Source organism: Oncorhynchus gorbuscha, unplaced genomic scaffold (assembly GCF_021184085.1).
Source record: "Oncorhynchus gorbuscha isolate QuinsamMale2020 ecotype Even-year unplaced genomic scaffold, OgorEven_v1.0 Un_scaffold_3304, whole genome shotgun sequence".
Taxonomy (NCBI): domain Eukaryota; kingdom Metazoa; phylum Chordata; class Actinopteri; order Salmoniformes; family Salmonidae; genus Oncorhynchus; species Oncorhynchus gorbuscha.
In genome coordinates, this window is record NW_025747580.1 from 32,501 (window position 1) to 51,916 (window position 19,416).

Below are 19,416 nucleotides of genomic sequence, written 5' to 3' on the forward strand. Positions count from 1 at the left end.
CTGCAGGGTTGTCCCAGGCAAACTTCTGGGCTTCTCCTGGATTCAGTTACCTTAACCAGGTCCAGGTCTCCACTGCTGTGCTCCTGACACTTCCAGCTGAGTTTGCGGACCCCTGCAGGGTTGTCCCAGGCAAACCTCTGGGCTTCTCCTGGATTCAGTTACCTTAACCAGGTCCAGGTCTCCACTGCTGTGCTCCTGACACTTCCAGCTGAGTTTGCGGACCCCTGCAGGGTTGTCCCAGGCAAACCTCTGGGCTTCTCCTGGATTCAGTTACCTTAACCAGGTCCAGGTCTCCACTGCTGTGCTCCTGACACTTCCAGCTGAGTTTGCGGACCCCTGCAGGGTTGTCCCAGGCAAACCTCTGGGCTTCTCCTGGATTCAGTTACCTTAACCAGGTCCAGGTCTCCACTGCTGTGCTCCTGACACTTCCAGCTGAGTTTGCGGACCCCTGCAGGGTTGTCCCAGGCAAACCTCTGGGCTTCTCCTGGATTCAGTTACCTTAACCAGGTCCAGGTCTCCACTGCTGTGCTCCTGACACTTCCAGCTGAGTTTGCGGACCCCTGCAGGGTTGTCCCAGGCAAACCTCTGGGCTTCTCCTGGATTCAGTTACCTTAACCAGGTCCAGGTCTCCACTGCTGTGCTCCTGACACTTCCAGCTGAGTTTGCGGACCCCTGCAGGGTTGTCCCAGGCAAACCTCTGGGCTTCTCCTGGATTCAGTTACCTTAACCAGGTCCAGGTCTCCACTGCTGTGCTCCTGACACTTCCAGCTGAGTTTGCGGACCCCTGCAGGGTTGTCCCAGGCAAACCTCTGGGCTTCTCCTGGATTCAGTTACCTTAACCAGGTCCAGGTCTCCACTGCTGTGCTCCTGACACTTCCAGCTGAGTTTGCGGACCCCTGCAGGGTTGTCCCAGGCAAACCTCTGGGCTTCTCCTGGATTCAGTTACCTTAACCAGGTCCAGGTCTCCACTGCTGTGCTCCTGACACTTCCAGCTGAGTTTGCGGACCCCTGCAGGGTTGTCCCAGGCAAACCTCTGGGCTTCTCCTGGATTCAGTTACCTTAACCAGGTCCAGGTCTCCACTGCTGTGCTCCTGACACTTCCAGCTGAGTTTGCGGACCCCTGCAGGGTTGTCCCAGGCAAACCTCTGGGCTTCTCCTGGATTCAGTTACCTTAACCAGGTCCAGGTCTCCACTGCTGTGCTCCTGACACTTCCAGCTGAGTTTGCGGACCCCTGCAGGGTTGTCCCAGGCAAACCTCTGGGCTTCTCCTGGATTCAGTTACCTTAACCAGGTCCAGGTCTCCACTGCTGTGCTCCTGACACTTCCAGCTGAGTTTGCGGACCCCTGCAGGGTTGTCCCAGGCAAACCTCTGGGCTTCTCCTGGATTCAGTTACCTTAACCAGGTCCAGGTCTCCACTGCTGTGCTCCTGACACTTCCAGCTGAGTTTGCGGACCCCTGCAGGGTTGTCCCAGGCAAACCTCTGGGCTTCTCCTGGATTCAGTTACCTTAACCAGGTCCAGGTCTCCACTGCTGTGCTCCTGACACTTCCAGCTGAGTTTGCGGACCCCTGCAGGGTTGTCCCAGGCAAACCTCTGGGGATTCAGTTACCTTAACCAGGTCCAGGTCTCCACTGCTGTGCTCCTGACACTTCCAGCTGAGTTTGCGGACCCCTGCAGGGTTGTCCCAGGCAAACCTCTGGGCTTCTCCTGGATTCAGTTACCTTAACCAGGTCCAGGTCTCCACTGCTGTGCTCCTGACACTTCCAGCTGATGCGGACCCCTGCAGGGTTGTCCCAGGCAAACCTCTTCTCCTGGATTCAGTTACCTTAACCAGGTCCAGGTCTCCACTGCTGTGCTCCTGACACTTCCAGCTGAGTTTGCGGACCCCTGCAGGGTTGTCCCAGGCAAACCTCTGGGCTTCTCCGGATTCAGGCTCTTAAGGTCTGTGGAATGGGTCAAGAAGGTCAGGTCAAACGCAGACGAGAGAGTCCGACTAAACACAACTCAGGGTCCTCCACTTGTCATGGCCAGAGGGGAAAAAACAGCACTACGTTACTACAGGAATTCAAATACTGTAAGGGCCAGGGATAGGGATATGGGTTAGGGATATGGGTTAGGGATATGGGTTAGGGACAGGGATAGGGATATGGGTTAGGGATATGGGTTAGGGATATGGGTTAGGGATATGGGTTAGGGACAGGGATAGGGATATGGGTTAGGGCCAGGGTTAGGGATATGGGTTAGGGATATGGGTTAAGGTTAGGGATATGGGTTAAGGTTAGGGATAGGGATATGGGTTAGGGATATGGGTTAGGGATATGGGTTAAGGTTAGGGATATGGGTTAAGGTTAGGGATAGGGATATGGGTTAGGATACGGGTCTGTTAGGGATACGGGTCACGGTTAGGGATACGTGGTTGACGGTTAGGATACGGGTTAGGGGTTAGGGATACGGGTTACGGTTAGGGATCTGTCTGATTAGGTGATATGGTTACGGTTAGGGATACGGGTTACGGTTAGGGATACGGGTCAGGTAACCTCTGTCTGGATGGTTACAGGGGTTAGGGTTAGGGGGTTAGGGTTAAGGTTCAGTCTAACCTCTGTCTGTAGGTGATGGTAACCCAGGGTGTGTGGTTGACTAGGTTAGGGTTAGGGGTTAAGGGTTAAGGTTCAGTCTAACCTCTGTCTGTAGGTGATGGTAACCCAGGGTGTGTGGTTGACTAGGTTAGGGTTAGGGGTTAAGGGTTAAGGTTCAGTCTAACCTCTGTCTGTAGGTGATGGTAACCCAGGGTGTGTGGTTGACTAGGTTAGGGGTTAGGGGTTAAGGTTCAGTCTAACCTCTGTCTGTAGGTGATGGTAACCCAGGGTGTGTGGTTGACTAGGTTAGGGGTTAAGGGTTAAGGTTCAGTCTAACCTCTGTCTGTAGGTGATGGTAACCCAGGGTGTGTGGTTGACTATGTTAGGGTTAGGGGTTAAGGTTCAGTCTAACCTCTGTCTGTAGGTGATGGTAACCCAGGGTGTGTGGTTGACTAGGTTAGGGTTAGGGGTTAAGGGTTAAGGTTCAGTCTAACCTCTGTCTGTAGGTGATGGTAACCCAGGGTGTGTGGTTGACTAGGTTAGGGTTAGGGGTTAAGGGTTAAGGTTCAGTCTAACCTCTGTCTGTAGGTGATGGTAACCCAGGGTGTGTGGTTGACTAGGAGAGCTGGAGCAGCTCCATCATAATAGTCAGTGAAGCTGATCACAGTAGAGTTGTCTGAGATGTTCACGTCGACGATAACACCTCCATACTACAACAGACAGGAAGTGAGGTCACAGTGGATAACAACACCTCCATACTACAACAGACAGGAAGAGATGTCAGTTGATGATAACATCTCCATACTACAGACAGGAAGTGAGGTCAGTTGATGATAACATCTCCATACTACAGACAGGAAGAGAGGTCACAGTGGATAACATCACCTCCATACTACAACAGACAGGAAGAGAGGTCAGTTGATGATAACATCTCCATACTACAACAGACAGGAAGAGAGGTCACAGTGGATAACAACACCTCCATACTACAACAGACAGGAAGAGAGGTCAGTTGATGATAACATCTCCATACTACAGACAGGAAGAGAGGTCACAGTGGATAACAACTCTCCATACTACAGACAGGAAGAGAGGTCACAGTGGATAACAACATATCCATACTACAACAGACAGGAAGAGAGGTCAGTTGATGATAACACCTCCATACTACAGACAGGAAGAGAGGTCAGTTGATGATAACATCTCCATACTACAGACAGGAAGAGAGGTCAGTTGATGATAACATCTCCATACTACAGACAGGACGTGAGGTCAGTTGATGATAACATCTCCATACTACAGACAGGAAGTGAGGTCAGTTGATGATAACATCTCCATACTACAGACAGGAAGTGAGGTCAGTTGATGATAACTTCTCCATACTACAGACAGGAAGTGAGGTCAGTTGATGATAACAACTCCATACTACAGACAGGAAGTGAGGTCAGTTGATGATAACATCTCCATACTACAGACAGGAAGAGAGGTCAGTTGATGATAACATCTCCATACTACAGACAGGAAGTGAGGTCAGTTGATGATAACATCTCCATACTACAGACAGGAAGTGAGGTCAGTTGATGATAACATCTCCATACTACAGACAGGAAGTGAGGTCAGTTGATGATAACTTCTCCATACTACAGACAGGAAGTGAGGTCAGTTGATGATAACAACTCCATACTACAGACAGGAAGTGAGGTCAGTTGATGATAACATCTCCATACTACAGACAGGAAGAGAGGTCAGTTGATGATAACATCTCCATACTACAGACAGGAAGTGAGGTCAGTTGATGATAACATCTCCATACTACAGACAGGAAGTGAGGTCAGTTGATGATAACATCTCCATACTACAGACAGGAAGTGAGGTCAGTTGATGATAACATCTCCATACTACAGACAGGAAGTGAGGTCAGTTGATGATAACAACTCCATACTACAGACAGGAAGTGAGGTCAGTTGATGATAACATCTCCATACTACAGACAGGAAGTGATATGTGGCTGACTGGTCCATGCCCAGCAGACAGGAAGTGATGTCAGTGATATGTGGCTGACTGGTCCATGCCCAGCAGGCAGGAAGTGAGGTCAGTGATATGTGGCTGACTGGTCCATGCCCAGCAGACAGGAAGTGAGGTCAGTGATATGTGGCTGACTGGTCCCGCCCAGCAGACAGGAAGTGAGGTCAGGGATATGTGGCTGACTGGTCCACACCCAGCAGACAGGAAGTGAGGTCAGTGATATGTAGCTGACTGGTCCACGCCCAGCAGACAGGAAGTGAGGTCAGTGATATGTAGCCGACTGGTCCACGCCCAGCAGACAGGAAGTGAGGTCAGTGATATGTAGCCGACTGGTCCACGCCCAGCAGACAGGAAGTGAGGTCAGTGATATGTGGTGTATCTCCAGGGACACTGACCTGATCTATGCCCAGCAGACAGGAAGTGAGGTCAGTGATATGTGGTGTATCTCCAGGGACACTGACCTGATCCATGCCCAGCAGACAGGAAGTGAGGTCAGTGATATGTGGCTGACTGGTCCATGCCCAGCAGACAGGAAGTGAGGTCAGTGATATGTGGTGTATCTCCAGGGATACTGACCTGATCCATGCCCAGCAGGGTGCCGTTGTCCTGTTTGTTGAAGAAGAAGGACTTGGACTTGGAGTCTGAGCCCACGACCCTGACACACAGCTTCCCTGTGATCAACTCTGGCCAGAGGGGGAGGCACTGGAAACACAGGGAAGTCAAAAAGGTCAGTCAGTCGGACACAGGAAAGACAACAGTCGGACACAGGAAAGACAACAGTCAGACACAGGGAAGACAACAGTCAGACACAGGGAAGACAACAGTCAGACACAGGGAAGACAACAGTCAGACACAGGGAAGACAACAGTCAGACACAGGGAAGACAACAGTCAGACACAGGGAAGACAACAGTCAGACACGGGGAAGACAGTCAGACAGACGGACACAGGGAAGACAGTCAGACAGACGGACACAGGGAAGACAACAGTCGGACACAGGAAAGACAACAGTCGGACACAGGAAAGACAACAGTCGGACACAGGAAAGACAACAGTCGGACACAGGAAAGACAACAGTCAGACACAGGAAAGACAACAGTCAGACACAGGGAAGACAACAGTCAGACACAGGGAAGACAACAGTCAGACACAGGGAAGACAACAGTCAGACACAGGGAAGACAACAGTCAGACACAGGGAAGACAACAGTCAGACACGGGGAAGACAGTCAGACAGACGGACACAGGGAAGACAGTCAGACAGACGGACACAGGGAAGACAACAGTCGGACACAGGAAAGACAACAGTGGGACACAGGAAAGACAACAGTCGGACACAGGAAAGACAACAGTCGGACACAGGAAAGACAACAGTCGGACACAGGAAAGACAACAGTCGGACACAGGGAAGACAGTCAGACAGACGGACACAGGAAAGACAACAGTCTGACACGGGGAAGACAACAGTCGGACACGGGAAGACAACAGTCGGACACGGGAAGACAACAGTCGGACACGGGGAAGACAACAGTCGGACACGGGGAAGACAACAGTCGGACACGGGGAAGACAACAGTCGGACACGGGGAAGACAACAGTCGGACATACAGACACAGAGAAGACAACAGTCAGACAGTCGGACACAGGAAAGACAACAGTCAGACAGGCGGACACAGGGAAGACAACAGTCAGACAGGCGGACACAGGGAAGACAACAGTCGGACAGGCGGACACAGGGAAGACAACAGTCAGACAGAGGTACACGCTCATCATACGTTCATTATAAACACACACACACGCACACGCACACGCGCACACGCACACGTGCACACGCACACGCACACGCACACGCACACGCACACACTAAATCCAAACACACGGTCGTTCCTCACCTCTGTAGAGGAGATGTAGTGCCACTTCCCGTTGACACTGCCCTCCTCTGTCTGCACCTCTCCCACCTCCAGCTCGTAGGAAGACTTGTTGACCAGCGTGAAGAACGGACTCATGGTCACCATCTTGGTCAGGTTGAAACTACTCATCTGAATGCTGACGCCAACCTACAAAACACATGACTCATACTGTCAGACTGTCCCTCCTTCACAACGCGGCTGTAGTGTCTCAGTTAAAACACATGACTCATACTGTCAGACTGTCCCTCCTTCACAACGCGGCTGTAGTGTCTCAGTTAAAACACATGACTCATACTGTCCCCTCCTTCACAACGCGGCTGTAGTGTCTCAGTTAAAACACATGACTCATACTGTCTGTCCTTCACAACGCGGCTGTAGTGTCTCAGTTAAAACACATGACTCATACTGTCAGACTGTCTGTCCTTCACAACGCGGCTGTAGTGTCTCAGTTAAAACACATGACTCATACTGTCAGACTGTCTGTCCTTCACAACGCGGCTGTAGTGTCTCAGTTAAAACACATGACTCATACTGTCCCCTCCTTCACAACGCGGCTGTAGTGTCTCAGTTAAAACACATGACTCATACTGTCTGTCCTTCACAACGCGGCTGTAGTGTCTCAGTTAAAACACATGACTCATACTGTCAGACTGTCTGTCCTTCACAACGCGGCTGTAGTGTCTCAGTTAAAACACATGACTCAGACTGTCTGTCCTTCACAACGCGGCTGTAGTGTCTCAGTTAAAACACATGACTCATACTGTCAGACTGTCTGTCCTTCACAACGCGGCTGTAGTGTCTCAGTTAAAACACATGACTCATACTGTCAGACTGTCTGTCCTTCACAACGCGGCTGTAGTGTCTCAGTTAAAACACATGACTCAGACTGTCTGTCCTTCACAACGCGGCTGTAGTGTCTCAGTTAAAACACATGACTCATACTGTCTGTCCTTCACAACGCGGCTGTAGTGTCTCAGTTAAAACACATGACTCAGTCTGTCCTTCACAACGCGGCTGTAGTGTCTCAGTTAAAACACATGACTCAGACTGTCTGTCCTTCACAACGCGGCTGTAGTGTCTCAGTTTAAAACCCAGATCATCAGAGGGTTTGAGTCCTGCGTGTTTGAGGATTTGAGTCCTGCCTGAGGCCACTGAATGTCACCGTAAGTCACTTGGATAAAGCATTATAGTGTGTGAAATAAAACACATACATTCCAGAGTCGTGATTGTTTTTGCACGTTGTCATTTCTCACCAGATAGTCCATGGTGTTGGCAGGGCATCTGACACACCCATAACTCCCCACCGTATCCAATGAGAAGCCATCAGACCAGGAACTGGTGGACACACAGAGCTGCAGCTGTAGAAAGACAACACGCAGCGTTACTGAGAGAAGCAGCTGATCCACTGTCAGACACGCCCCTTCAGAGAGAGAACTGAAAGACACGCCCCTTCAGAGAGAGAACTGAAAGACACGCCCCCTTCAGAGGAGAACTGAAAGACACACCCCTTCAGAGAGAGAACTGATAAAGACACGCCCCCTTCAGAGAAATAAAAACGTTACATTCCAGAGTCGTGAACTGAAAGACACGCCCCCTTCAGAGAGAGAACTGAAAGACACACCCCTTCAGAGAGAGAACTGAAAGACACACCCCTTCAGAGAGAGAACTGAAAGACACACCCCCTTCAGAGAGAGAACTGAAAGACACACCCCTTCAGAGAGAGAACTGAAAGACACACACCCCTTCAGAGAGAGAACTGAAAGACACGCCCTTCAGGGAGAGAACTGAAAGACACGCCCCCTTCAGAGAGAGAACTGAAAGACACGCCCACTTCAGAGAGAGAACTGAAAGACACGCCCCCTTCAGGGAGAGAACTGAAAGACACACCCCCTCAGAGAGAGAACTGAAAGACACACCCCCTTCAGAGAGAGAACTGAAAGACACACCCCCTTCAGAGAGAGAACTGAAAGACACGCCCCCTTCAGAGAGAGAACTGAAAGACACGCCCCCTTCAGGGAGAGAACTGAAAGACACACCCCCTTCAGAGAGAGAACTGAAAGACACGCCCCTTCAGGGAGAGAACTGAAAGACACGCCCCCTTCAGAGAGAGAACTGAAAGACACGCCCACTTCAGAGAGAGAACTGAAAGACACGACCCCTTCAGGGAGAGAACTGAAAAATACACCCCCTTCAGAGAGAGAACTGAAAGAGAGAGACACAGCTTAATGTGAGCTCTTACATTTTTCAACAATTATTTTTTACAAAAGGATAGATTTGGAGTTAGATGACCTTGGATGTTTCGGCAGGGACACATGCAGGATGCTACCTTCCACAGCACGGCCTTCGCTACAGATCAAAACTACAAACCTACAACCTAATTTTGACCAAAATTAACCCGGAGAGATGACTGCTGCCAAGGTTTTATTTTCCCAAGCTATACGGAAGGAGCTCCAGCAACCAAACAGCAGAGACCAGAGGACACCATCCAACCCAGACCAGAGGACACCATCCAACCCAGACCAGAGGACACCATCCAACCCAGACCAGAGGACACCACCCAACCCAGACCAGAGGACACCGTCCAACCCAGACCAGAGGACACCATCCAACCCAGACCAGAGGACACCATCCAACCCGGACCAGAGGACACCGTCCAACCCAGACCAGAGGACACCATCCAACCCGGACCAGAGGACACCGTCCAACCCAGACCAGAGGACACCATCCAACCCAGACCAGAGGACACCGTCCAACCCAGACCAGAGGACCACACCGTCCAACCCAGACCAGAGGACACCATCCAACCCAGACCCGTCCAACCCAGACCAGAGGACACCATCCAACCCAGACCAGAGGACACCATCCAACCCAGACCAGAGGACACCATCCAACCCAGACCAGAGGACACCATCCAACCAGACCAGAGGACACCATCCAACCCAGACCAGAGGACACCATCCAACCCAGACCAGAGGACACCGTCCAACCCAGACCAGAGGACACCGTCCAACCCAGACCAGAGACACCATCCAACACAGAGGACATCCAACCCAGACCAGAGGACACCGTCCAACCCAGACCAGAGGACACCGTCCAACCCAGACCAGAGGACACCATCCAACCCAGACCAGACCCAGACCAGAGGACACCATCCAACCCAGACCAGAGGACACCATCCAACCCAGACCAGAGGACCAGAGGACACCATCCAACCCAGACCTGAGGGACACCAGAGGACACCATCCAACCCAGACCAGAGGACACCATCCAACCCAGACCAGAGGACACCATCCAACCCAGACCAGAGGACACCATCCAACCCAGACCAGAGGACACCATCCAACCCAGACCAGAGGACACCACCCAACCCAGACCAGAGGACACCACCCAACCCAGACCAGAGGACACCACCCAACCCAGACCAGAGGACACCACCCAACCCAGACCAGAGGACACCACCCAACCCAGACCAGAGGACACCGTCCAACCCAGACCAGAGGACACCGTCCAACCCAGACCAGAGGACACCGTCCAACCCAGACCAGAGGACACCATCCAACCCAGACCAGAGGACACCATCCAACCCAGACCAGAGGACACCATCCAACCCAGACCAGAGGACACCATCCAACCCAGACCAGAGGACACCGTCCAACCCAGACCAGAGGACACCATCCAACCCAAACGACACCATCCAACCCAGACCAGAGGACACCACCCAACCCAGACCAGAGGACACCACCCAACCCAGACCAGAGGACACCACCCAACCCAGACCAGAGGACACCACCCAACCCAGACCAGAGGACACCATCCAACCCAGACCAGTAAGGTGTGAAGTTAAAAGGCCTTTGGGCCCAACAAATGTCAGGCATCTTTGAAGCCCCCCAACCGCTGTTCAGAAGAGACCATCCACTGGCATTTTCTACAAGAAATCTGCCTCCACAAATAAATTGGGTCTGACACCTTCTCCCACTGCTTGGAGTCCATCTGGCGATCTGTTCACAGTCTGCCCTGGTCTGTCTCCCCCTGTCTGGTACAGGTACCTCCACCACACTCCCCCTGTCTGGTACAGGTACCTCCACCACACTCCCCCTGTCTGGTACAGGTACCTCCACCACACTCCCCTGTCTGGTACAGGTACCTCCACCACACTCCCCTGTCTGGTACAGGTACCTCCACCACACTCCCCCTGTCTGGTACAGGTACCTCCACCACACTCCTCTCTCCCTCCTCTCTCCCCCTGTCTGGTACAGGTACCTCCACCACACTCCCCTGTCTGGTACAGGTACCTCCACCACACTCCCCCTGGTACAGGTACCTCCACCACACTCCCTGTCTGGTACAGGTACCTCCACCACACTCCCCTGTCTGGTACAGGTACCTCCACCACACTCCCCTGTCTGGTACAGGTACCTCCACCACACTCCCCTGTCTGGTACAGGTACCTCCACCACACTCCCCTGTCTGGTACAGGTACCTCCTACCACACTCCCCTGTCTGGTACAGGTACCTCCACCACACTCCCCTGTCTGGTACAGGTACCTCCACAACACTCCTCCTATCTGGTACAGGTACCTCCGCCACACTCCCCTGTCTGGTACAGGTACCTCCACCACACTCCCCTGTCTGGTACAGGTACCTCCACCACACTCCCCTGTCTGGTACAGGTACCTCCACCACACTCCCCTGTCTGGTACAGGTACCTCCACCACACTCCCCCTGTCTGGTACAGGTACCTCCACCACACTCCCCTGTCTGGTACAGGTACCTCCACCACACACTCCCCTGTCTGGTACAGGTACCTCCACCACACTCCCCTGTCTGGTACAGGTACCTCCACCACACTCCCTGTCTGGTACAGGTACCTCCACCACACTCCCCTGTCTGGTACAGGTACCTCCACCACACCCCCTGTCTGGTACAGGTACCTCCACCCACACCTCTCTCCCTCCTCTCTCCCCTGTCTGGTACAGGTACCTCCACCACACTCCCCCTGTCTGGTACAGGTACCTCCACCACACACTACTCTCCCTCTCTCTCCCCCTGTCTGGTACAGGTACCTCCACCACACTCCCCCTGTCTGGTACAGGTACCTCCACCACACTCCCCTGTCTGGTACAGGTACCTCCACCACACTCACCCTCTCTCCCCTGTCTGGTACAGGTACCTCCACCACACTCCCCCTGTCTACAGGTACCTCCACCACACTCCCTGTCTGGTACAGGTACCTCCACCACACACACTCTCTCCCTCCTCTCTCCCCCTGTCTGGTACAGGTACCTCCACCACACTCACCCTCTCTCCCCTGTCTGGTACAGGTACCTCCACCACACTCACCCCTCTCTCCTCCTGTCTGGTACAGGTACCTCCACCACACTCACCCCTCTCTCCCCTGTCTGGTACAGGTACCTCCACAGACACCCTCTCTCCCTGGTCTGTCTCCCCTGTCTGGTACAGGTACCCCCACCACCTCTCCCTGGTCCCCCCTGTCTGGTACAGGTACCTCCACCACACTCACCCCTCTCTCCCCCTGTCTGGTACAGGTACCTCCACCACACTCACCCCTCTCTCCCCTGTCTGGTACAGGTACCCCCACCACACTCACCCCTCTCTCCCTGGTCTGTCTCCCCCATCTGGTACAGGTACCTCCACCAGACTCTCTCCCTGGTCTGTCTCCCCCGTCTGGTACAGGTACCTCCACCAGACTCACCCCTCTCCCTGGTCTGTCTCCCCTGTCTGGTACAGGTACCTCCACCAGACTCCCCCTCTCTCCCTGGTCTGTCTCCCCCGTCTGGTACAGGTACCTCCACCAGACTCCCCCCTCTCCCTGGTCTGTCTCAGTTCTGGTACAGGTACCTCCACCACACACTACTCTCCCCTCCTCTCTCCCCTGTCTGGTACAGGTACCTCCACCCACTCCCTGTCTGGTACAGTACTCCACCACACTCACTCCTCTCTCCCCTGTCTGGTACAGGTACCTCCACCACACTCACCCCTCTCTCCCCCTGTCTGGTACAGGTACCTCCACCACACTCACCCCTCTCTCCTCCTGTCTGGTACAGGTACCTCCACCACACTCACCCCTCTCTCCCCCTGTCTGGTACAGGTACCTCCACCAGACACCCCCTCTCTCCCTGGTCTGTCTCCCCCTGTCTGGTACAGGTACCCCCACCAGACTCACCCCTCTCTCCCTGGTCTGTCTCCCCTGTCTGGTACAAACCTCCACCACACTCACCCCTCTCCCCCTGTCTGGTAGAGGTACTCCACCACACCCACCCCTCTCTCCCCCTGTCTGGTACAGGTACCCCCACCACACTCACCCCTCTCTCCCTGGTCTGTCTCCCCCCATCTGGTACAGGTACCTCCACCAGACTCCCCCTCTCTCCCTGGTCTGTCTCCCCCCGTCTGGTACAGGTACCTCCACCAGACTCACCCCTCTCTCCCTGGTCTGTCTCCCCTGTCTGGTACAGGTACCTCCACCAGACTCCCCCTCTCTCCCTGGTCTGTCTCCCCCCGTCTGGTACAGGTACCTCCACCAGACTCCCCCCTCTCCCTGGTCTGTCTCCCCCTCTGTACAGGTACCTCCACCAGACTCCCCATCTCTCCCTGGTCTGTACCCCCGTCTGACAGGTACCCCACCACACTCCCCCTCTCTCCCTGGTCTGTCTCCCCCCCTCTGGTACAGGTACCCTGGTCACCCCTCTCTCCCTGGTCTGTCTCCCCCTGTTGACAGACCCCCACCACACTCACTCATCTCCTCAAGCTTTCGCTCACCTCCAGCCCACAGACACAGTTGGGGTGAGTGACTCTGAACTTACAACGGGATGGGTGCCCCAGTAGTTAAGGTTGAATCTGGTTTCCGCTCAGGTTATGGACGTGTCACTGCAACCTGAAAAAGGGTCCTCAATGATGTCACCATCGCCCTAGATTCTAAGCAATATTGTGCTGCTGTTTTTATTGACTGGCCAAAGCTAATCACTCCTCTTCACCCCAGCTGCCAAACTAACCCTGATGCAGATGACCATCCTACCCATGCTAGGTTACGGAGACATAATTTATAGATCTGCAGGTAAGGGAGATCTGCAGCAGATGTTCTTTACCATTCGGCCCTCAGATTAGCCACCAATGCTCCTTATAGGACAGATCACTGCTCTCTATACTCCTCTGTATACCTGTTGACAGATCACTGCTCTCTATACTCCTCTGTAACCTGGTCATCTCTGTAACCCTGTTGACAGATCACTGCTCTCTATACTCCTCTGTAACCTGGTCATCTCTGTAACCCTGTTGACAGATCACTGCTCTCTATACTCCTCTGTAACCTGGTCATCTCTGTAACCCTGTTGACAGATCACTGCTCTCTATACTCCTCTGTAACCTGGTCATCTCTGTAACCCTGTTGACAGATCACTGCTCTCTATACTCCTCTGTAACCTGGTCATCTCTGTAACCCTGTTGACAGATCACTGCTCTCTATACTCCTCTGTAACCTGGTCATCTCTGTAACCCTGTTGACAGATCACTGCTCTCTATACTCCTCTGTAGACTGGTTGACAGATCACTGCTCTCTATACTCCTCTGTAGACTGGTTGACAGATCACTGCTCTCTATACTCCTCTGTAGACCTGACAGATCACTGCTCTCTATACTCCTCTGTAGACTGGTTGACAGATCACTGCTCTCTATACTCCTCTGTAACCTGGTCATCTCTGTATACCTGTTGACAGATCTTAGGTCTCTCTTGTAGTGTTGTGTTGCTACCATGTTGTTGTCGTGTTGTGTTGCTACCATGTTGTTGTCATGTGGTGTTGCTACCATGTTGTTGTCATGTGGTGTTGCTACCATGTTGTTGTCATGTGGTGTTGCTACCATGCTGTGTTGTCATGTGGTGTTGCTACCATGCTGTGTTGTCATGTGGTGTTGCTACCATGCTGTGTTGTCATGTGGTGTTGCTACCATGCTGTGTTGTCATGTGGTGTTGCTACCATGCTGTGTTGTCATGTGTTGCTACCATGTTGTGTTGTCATGTGTTGCTACCATGTTGTGTTGTCATGTGTTGCTACCATGTTGTGTTGTCATGTGTTGCTACCATGTTGTGTTGTCATGTGTTGCTACCATGTTGTGTTGTCATGTGTTGCTACCATGTTGTGTTGTCATGTGTTGCTACCATGTTGTGTTGTCATGTGTTGCTACCATGTTGTGTTGTCATGTGTTGCTACCATGTTGTGTTGTCATGTGTTGCTACCATGTTGTGTTGTCATGTGTTGCTACCATGTTGTGTTGTCATGCTATGTTGTTGTTTTAGGTCTCTCTTTATGTAGTGTTGTGGTGTCTCTCTTTATGTAGTGTTGTGGTGTCTCTCTTTATGTAGTGTTTTAGTGTTCTCTTTATGTAGTGTTGTGGTGTCTCCTTTATGTAGTGTTGTGGTGTCTCTCTTTATGTAGTGTTGTGTTGTCTCTCTTTATGTAGTGTTGTGGTGTCTATGTAGTGTTGTGGTGCTACTCTTTATGTAGTGTTGTGTTGTCTCTCTTTATGTAGTGTTGTGGTGTCTTTATGTAGTGTTGTGTTGTCTCTCTTTATGTAGTGTTGTGTTGTCTCTCTTTATGTAGTGTTGTGTTGTCTCTTATGTAGTGTTGTAGTGTCTCTATGTAGTGTTGTGGTGTCTCTCTTTATGTAGTGTTGTGGTGTCTCTCTTTATGTAGTGTTGTGGTGTCTCTTTAGGTAGTGTTGTGGTGTCTCTCTTTATGTAGTGTTGTGGTGTCTCTCTTTATGTAGTGTTGTGGTGTCTCTCTTTATGTAGTGTTGTGTTGTCTCTCTTTATCTAGTGTTGTGTTGTCTCTCTTTATCTAGTGTTGTGTTGTCTCTCTTTATGTAGTGTAGTGTTGTCTCTCTTTATGTAGTGTTGTGGTGTGTCTCTTTATGTAGTGTTGTGTTGTCTTAGGTCTCTCTTTATGTAGTGTTGTGGTGTCTCTTTATGTAGTGTTGTGGTGTCTCTTTATGTAGTGTTGTGTTGTCTCTCTTTAGGTAGTGTTGTGTTGTCTCTCTTTATGTAGTGTTGTGGTGTCTATGTAGTGTTGTGGTGTCTATGTAGTGTTGTGGTGTCTATGTAGTGTTGTGGTGTCTATGTAGTGTTGTGGTGTCTCTCTTTATGTAGTGTTGTGTTGTCTCTCTTTATGTAGTGTTGTGGTGTCTATGTAGTGTTGTGGTGTCTCTCTTTATGTAGTGTTGTGTTGTCTCTCTTTATGTAGTGTAGTGTTGTCTCTCTTTATGTAGTGTTGTGGTGTCTCTCTTTATGTAGTGTTGTGTTGTCTCTCTTTATGTAGTGTTGTGTTGTCTCTCTCTATGTAGTGTTGTGGTGTCTCTTTATGTAGTGTTGTGTTGTCTCTCTTTATGTAGTGTTGTGGTGTCTCTCTTTATGTAGTGTTGTGGTGTCTCTCTTTATGTAGTGTTGTGGTGTCTCTCTTTATGTAGTGTTGTGGTGTCTCTCTTTTATGTAGTGTTGTGGTGTCTTTTATGTAGTGTTGTGTTGTCTCTCTTTAGGTAGTGTTGTGTTGTCTCTTTATGTAGTGTTGTGGTGTCTATGTAGTGTTGTGGTGTCTCTCTTTATGTAGTGTTGTGGTGTTTTATGTAGTGTTGTGGTGTCTCTCTTTATGTAGTGTTGTGGTGTCTCTTTATGTAGTGTTGTGTTGTCTCTCTTTATGTAGTGTTGTGGTGTCTATGTAGTGTTGTGGTGTCTATGTAGTGTTGTGGTGTCTCTGTATGTAGTGTTGTGTTGTCTCTCTTATGTAGTGTTGTGGTGTCTATGTAGTGTTGTGGTGTCTCTCTTTATGTAGTGTTGTGTTGTCTCTTTATGTAGTGTTGTATTGTCTTTATGTAGTGTTGTGTTGTCTCTCTTTATGTAGTGTTGTGGTGTCTCCTTTATGTAGTGTTGTCCCAGGTGTCTCTTTATGTAGTGTTGTGGTGTCTCTTTATCTAGTGTTGTGTTGTCTCTCTTTATCTAGTGTTGTGTTGTCTCTCTTTATGTAGTGTTGTGGTGTCTCTCTTTATGTAGTGTTGTGGTGTCTCTCTTTATGTAGTGTTGTGGTGTCTCTTTATGTAGTGTTGTGGTGTCTCTCTTTATGTAGTGTTGTGGTGTCTCTCTTTAGGTAGTGTTGTGGTGTCTCTCTTTAGGTAGTGTTGTGGTGTCTCTTTATGTAGTGTTGTGTTGATCTCTTTAGGTAGTGTTGTGTTGTCTCTCTTTATGTAGTGTTGTGGTGTCTATGTAGTGTTGTGGTGTTCTCTTTATGTAGTGTTGTAGTGTCTCTCTTTATGTAGTGTTGTGGTTTCTCTATGTAGTGTTGTGTTGTCTCTCTTTATGTAGTGTTGTGGTGTCTCTTTATGTAGTGTTGTGTTGTCTCTCTTTATGTAGTGTTGTGGTGTCTCTCTTTATGTAGTGTTGTGGTGTCTCTCTTTATGTAGTGTTGTGGTGTCTCTATGTAGTGTTGTGTTGTCTCTCTTTATGTAGTGTTGTGGTGTCTCTCTTTGTGTAGTGTTGTGTTGTCTCTCTTGTCGTGATGTGTGTTCTGTCCTATATTTATATTGTATTTATTTATTTTAATCCCAGGCCTCCGTCCCCGCAGGAGGCCTTTTCCCAGGCCGTCATCGTAAATAACAATATGTTCTTAGCTGACTTAGCTGACTCCTAGTTACATAAAGGTTACATAAAGTTTAAATAAAGGTTAAATAAAGGTCACATAAAGGTTAAATAAAGGTTAAATAAAGGTTACATAAAGGTTACATAAAGGTTAAATAAAGTTACATAAAGGTTACATAAAGGTTACATAAATGTCACATAAATGTTACATCCTGTTAAATAAAGGGTAAATAAAGGTCACATAAAGTTACATAAAGGTTACATAAAGGTTACATAAAGGTTAAATAAAGGTTAAATAAAGGTTAAATAAAGGGTAAATAAAGGTTAAATAAAGGTTAAATAAAGGTTAAATAAAGGTTAAATAAAGGTTAAATAAAGGGTAAATAAAGGGTAAATAAAGGTTAGATAAAGGTTAAATAAAGGTTAAATAAAGGGTAAATAAAGGGTAAATAAAGGTTAGATAAAATAAGACAGTCAGACAGACTTTCCTAGTTAAATAAAGGTTAGATAAAGGTTAAATAAAGGTTAGATAAAATAAGACAGTCCGAGGCTTTCCTACCTTGTTCTTGCTGAAGATGTTCTTTTTCTTGAAGGAGAAGAGGACGACGTCCCTGAAGTCCGACGCGTGTTTGACGGAGACGTCCTCCGCGCGGTACTGCAGAACCCTGGACGTCTTATTGACGATCCAGTACGGGCTAAACACAGCCAGCGTCAGACGCCCATGCAGCCGCGCCACGTGCACGCTCAGGTCCACGCTCAGCTCCTGGGCCGAGTCGCAGGTGAAGCACACGGGGAAGAACTCCTGCATGTCCTGGGCGATACGGATACGTCCGGACCAGTTCCGACCCTGGTATTTAACCAGGACCATCTCCATGATCTCACCTCCTATATCGATAGCGTTCAGGAGGGTCAAGCCCTCCTGGAGCTCCTGGAACTCTGCTGAGCCCTGGAGAGATGGATTAATGGATAGACACAGTTTGGAAAGGAACTCTGCTGAGCCCTGGAGAGATGATGGATTAATGGACAGACACAAGGCAGGGTACAGGTCTAGGGTTAGATCCTAGCTAGTGACTGTCTTCATGTTATCTCAGTGTTACTACCTCCAGTAGATAGCTGTAAGGCAGGGTACAGGTCTAGGGTTAGATCCTAGCCTAGTGACTGTCTTCATGTTATCTCAGTGTTACTACCCAGTATATAGATGTAAGGCAGGGTACAGGTCTAGGGTTAGATCCTAGCCTAGTGACTGTCTTCATGTTATCTCAGTGTTACTACCTCCAGTAGATAGCTGTAAGGCAGGGTACAGGTCTAGGGTTAGATCCTAGCCTAGTGACTGTCTTCATGTTATCTCAGTGTTACTACCTCCAGTAGATAGCCGTGTAAGGCAGGGTACAGGTCTAGGGTTAGATCCTAGCCTAGTGACTGTCTTCATGTTATCTCAGTGTTACTACCTCCAGTAGATAGCTGTAAGGCAGGGTACAGGTCTAGGGTTAGATCCTAGCCTAGTGACTGTCTTCATGTTATCTCAGTGTTACTACCTCCAGTAGATAGATGTAAGGCAGGGTACAGGTCTAGGTTAGATCCTAGCCTAGTGACTGTCTTCATGTTATCTCAGTGTTACTACCTCCAGTAGATAGATGTAAGGCAGGGTACAGGTCTAGGGTTAGATCCTAGCCTAGTGACTGTCTTCATGTTATCTCAGTGTTACTACCTCCAGTAGATAGATGTAAGGCAGGGTACAGGTCTAGGGTTAGATCCTAGCCTAGTGACTGTCTTCATGTTATCTCAGTGTTACTACCTCCAGTAGATAGATGTAAGGCAGGGTACAGGTCTAGGGTTAGATCCTAGCCTAGTGACTGTCTTCATGTTATCTCAGTGTTACTACCTCCAGTAGATAGCTGTAAGGCAGGGTACAGGTCTAGGGTTAGATCCTAGCCTAGTGACTGTCTTCATGTTATCTCAGTGTTACTACCTCCAGTAGATATCTGATGCTGTAAGGCAGAAGGTTCCGGAGGGTCACAGCTGGGTGGAGGTGGATGACGTAGGCAGGGTCCCAGTCGTCCTCTCGCTGGGAGGAAATGAAGGACAGGTGATCTGGTGTGGCCAAGGTGGTCACCTGGAGGGCAGGAAGCTGCTGTCTGCCCGACGGACACTGGAGGGGAGGGACCGCACTCAAACTCAAGTGGACCTGCTCCTTCCAGGCGATACAGGTAGACGACAGGCCGTACTGGCCCTCTAGGCGCCCGGCTGGCTGGAAGCAATACGTAACTTGCTT

The 19,416-nt window shown here is 50.2% G+C and overlaps 2 protein-coding genes and 1 long non-coding RNA gene across 3 annotated transcripts in view; all 3 read right to left on the reverse strand.

Moving 5' to 3' along the window:
- LOC124027501 overlaps window positions 1-1,743 on the reverse strand; it is a 2,286-nt gene extending 543 nt beyond the window's left edge. The window contains exons 1-2 of the long non-coding RNA XR_006837416.1: window positions 1,695-1,743; window positions 1-1,591 (exon numbers count right to left, since the gene is read on the reverse strand). The exon at window positions 1-1,591 is cut by the window's left edge and continues 174 nt beyond it. This is a non-coding gene — a long non-coding RNA (uncharacterized LOC124027501). The remainder of the gene's footprint in view (window positions 1,592-1,694) is intronic.
- The window catches only part of LOC124027500 (vacuolar protein sorting-associated protein 13C-like), a 31,703-nt gene extending 29,856 nt beyond the window's left edge, over window positions 1-1,847 (reverse strand). Inside the window, exon 1 of the mRNA XM_046339914.1 lies at window positions 1,826-1,847. The gene's annotated coding sequence lies outside the window, so the exon portion shown is untranslated. The remainder of the gene's footprint in view (window positions 1-1,825) is intronic.
- A 1,295-nt stretch (window positions 1,848-3,142) lies between these two features.
- LOC124027502 (vacuolar protein sorting-associated protein 13C-like) lies at window positions 3,143-18,028 on the reverse strand. Its single transcript, XM_046339915.1, has 5 exons — window positions 17,704-18,028; window positions 7,762-7,866; window positions 6,491-6,655; window positions 5,178-5,303; window positions 3,143-3,286 (listed from the first exon to the last, which is right to left on the reverse strand). The coding sequence occupies exons 1-5, from the start codon at window positions 18,016-18,018 to the stop codon at window positions 3,143-3,145; spliced, it is 855 nt and encodes a 284-aa protein (XP_046195871.1). The 5' UTR covers window positions 18,019-18,028.
- Window positions 18,029-19,416: the final 1,388 nt, after the last annotated feature.

Coding starts and splice junctions, on each gene's coding strand:
- LOC124027502 (XM_046339915.1), bottom strand. CDS start 18,018: ATGGAGATGGTCCTGGTTAAATACCAGGGTCGGAACTGGTCCGGACGT. Junction 7,867..17,703: donor ACATCTTCAGCAAGAACAAG/GTAGGAAAGCCT, acceptor GTCTTTCTACAG/CTGCAGCTCTGTGTGTCCAC. Junction 3,287..5,177: donor CCCTGCTGGGCATGGATCAG/GTCAGTATCCCT, acceptor TGTCTGTTGTAG/TATGGAGGTGTTATCGTCGA.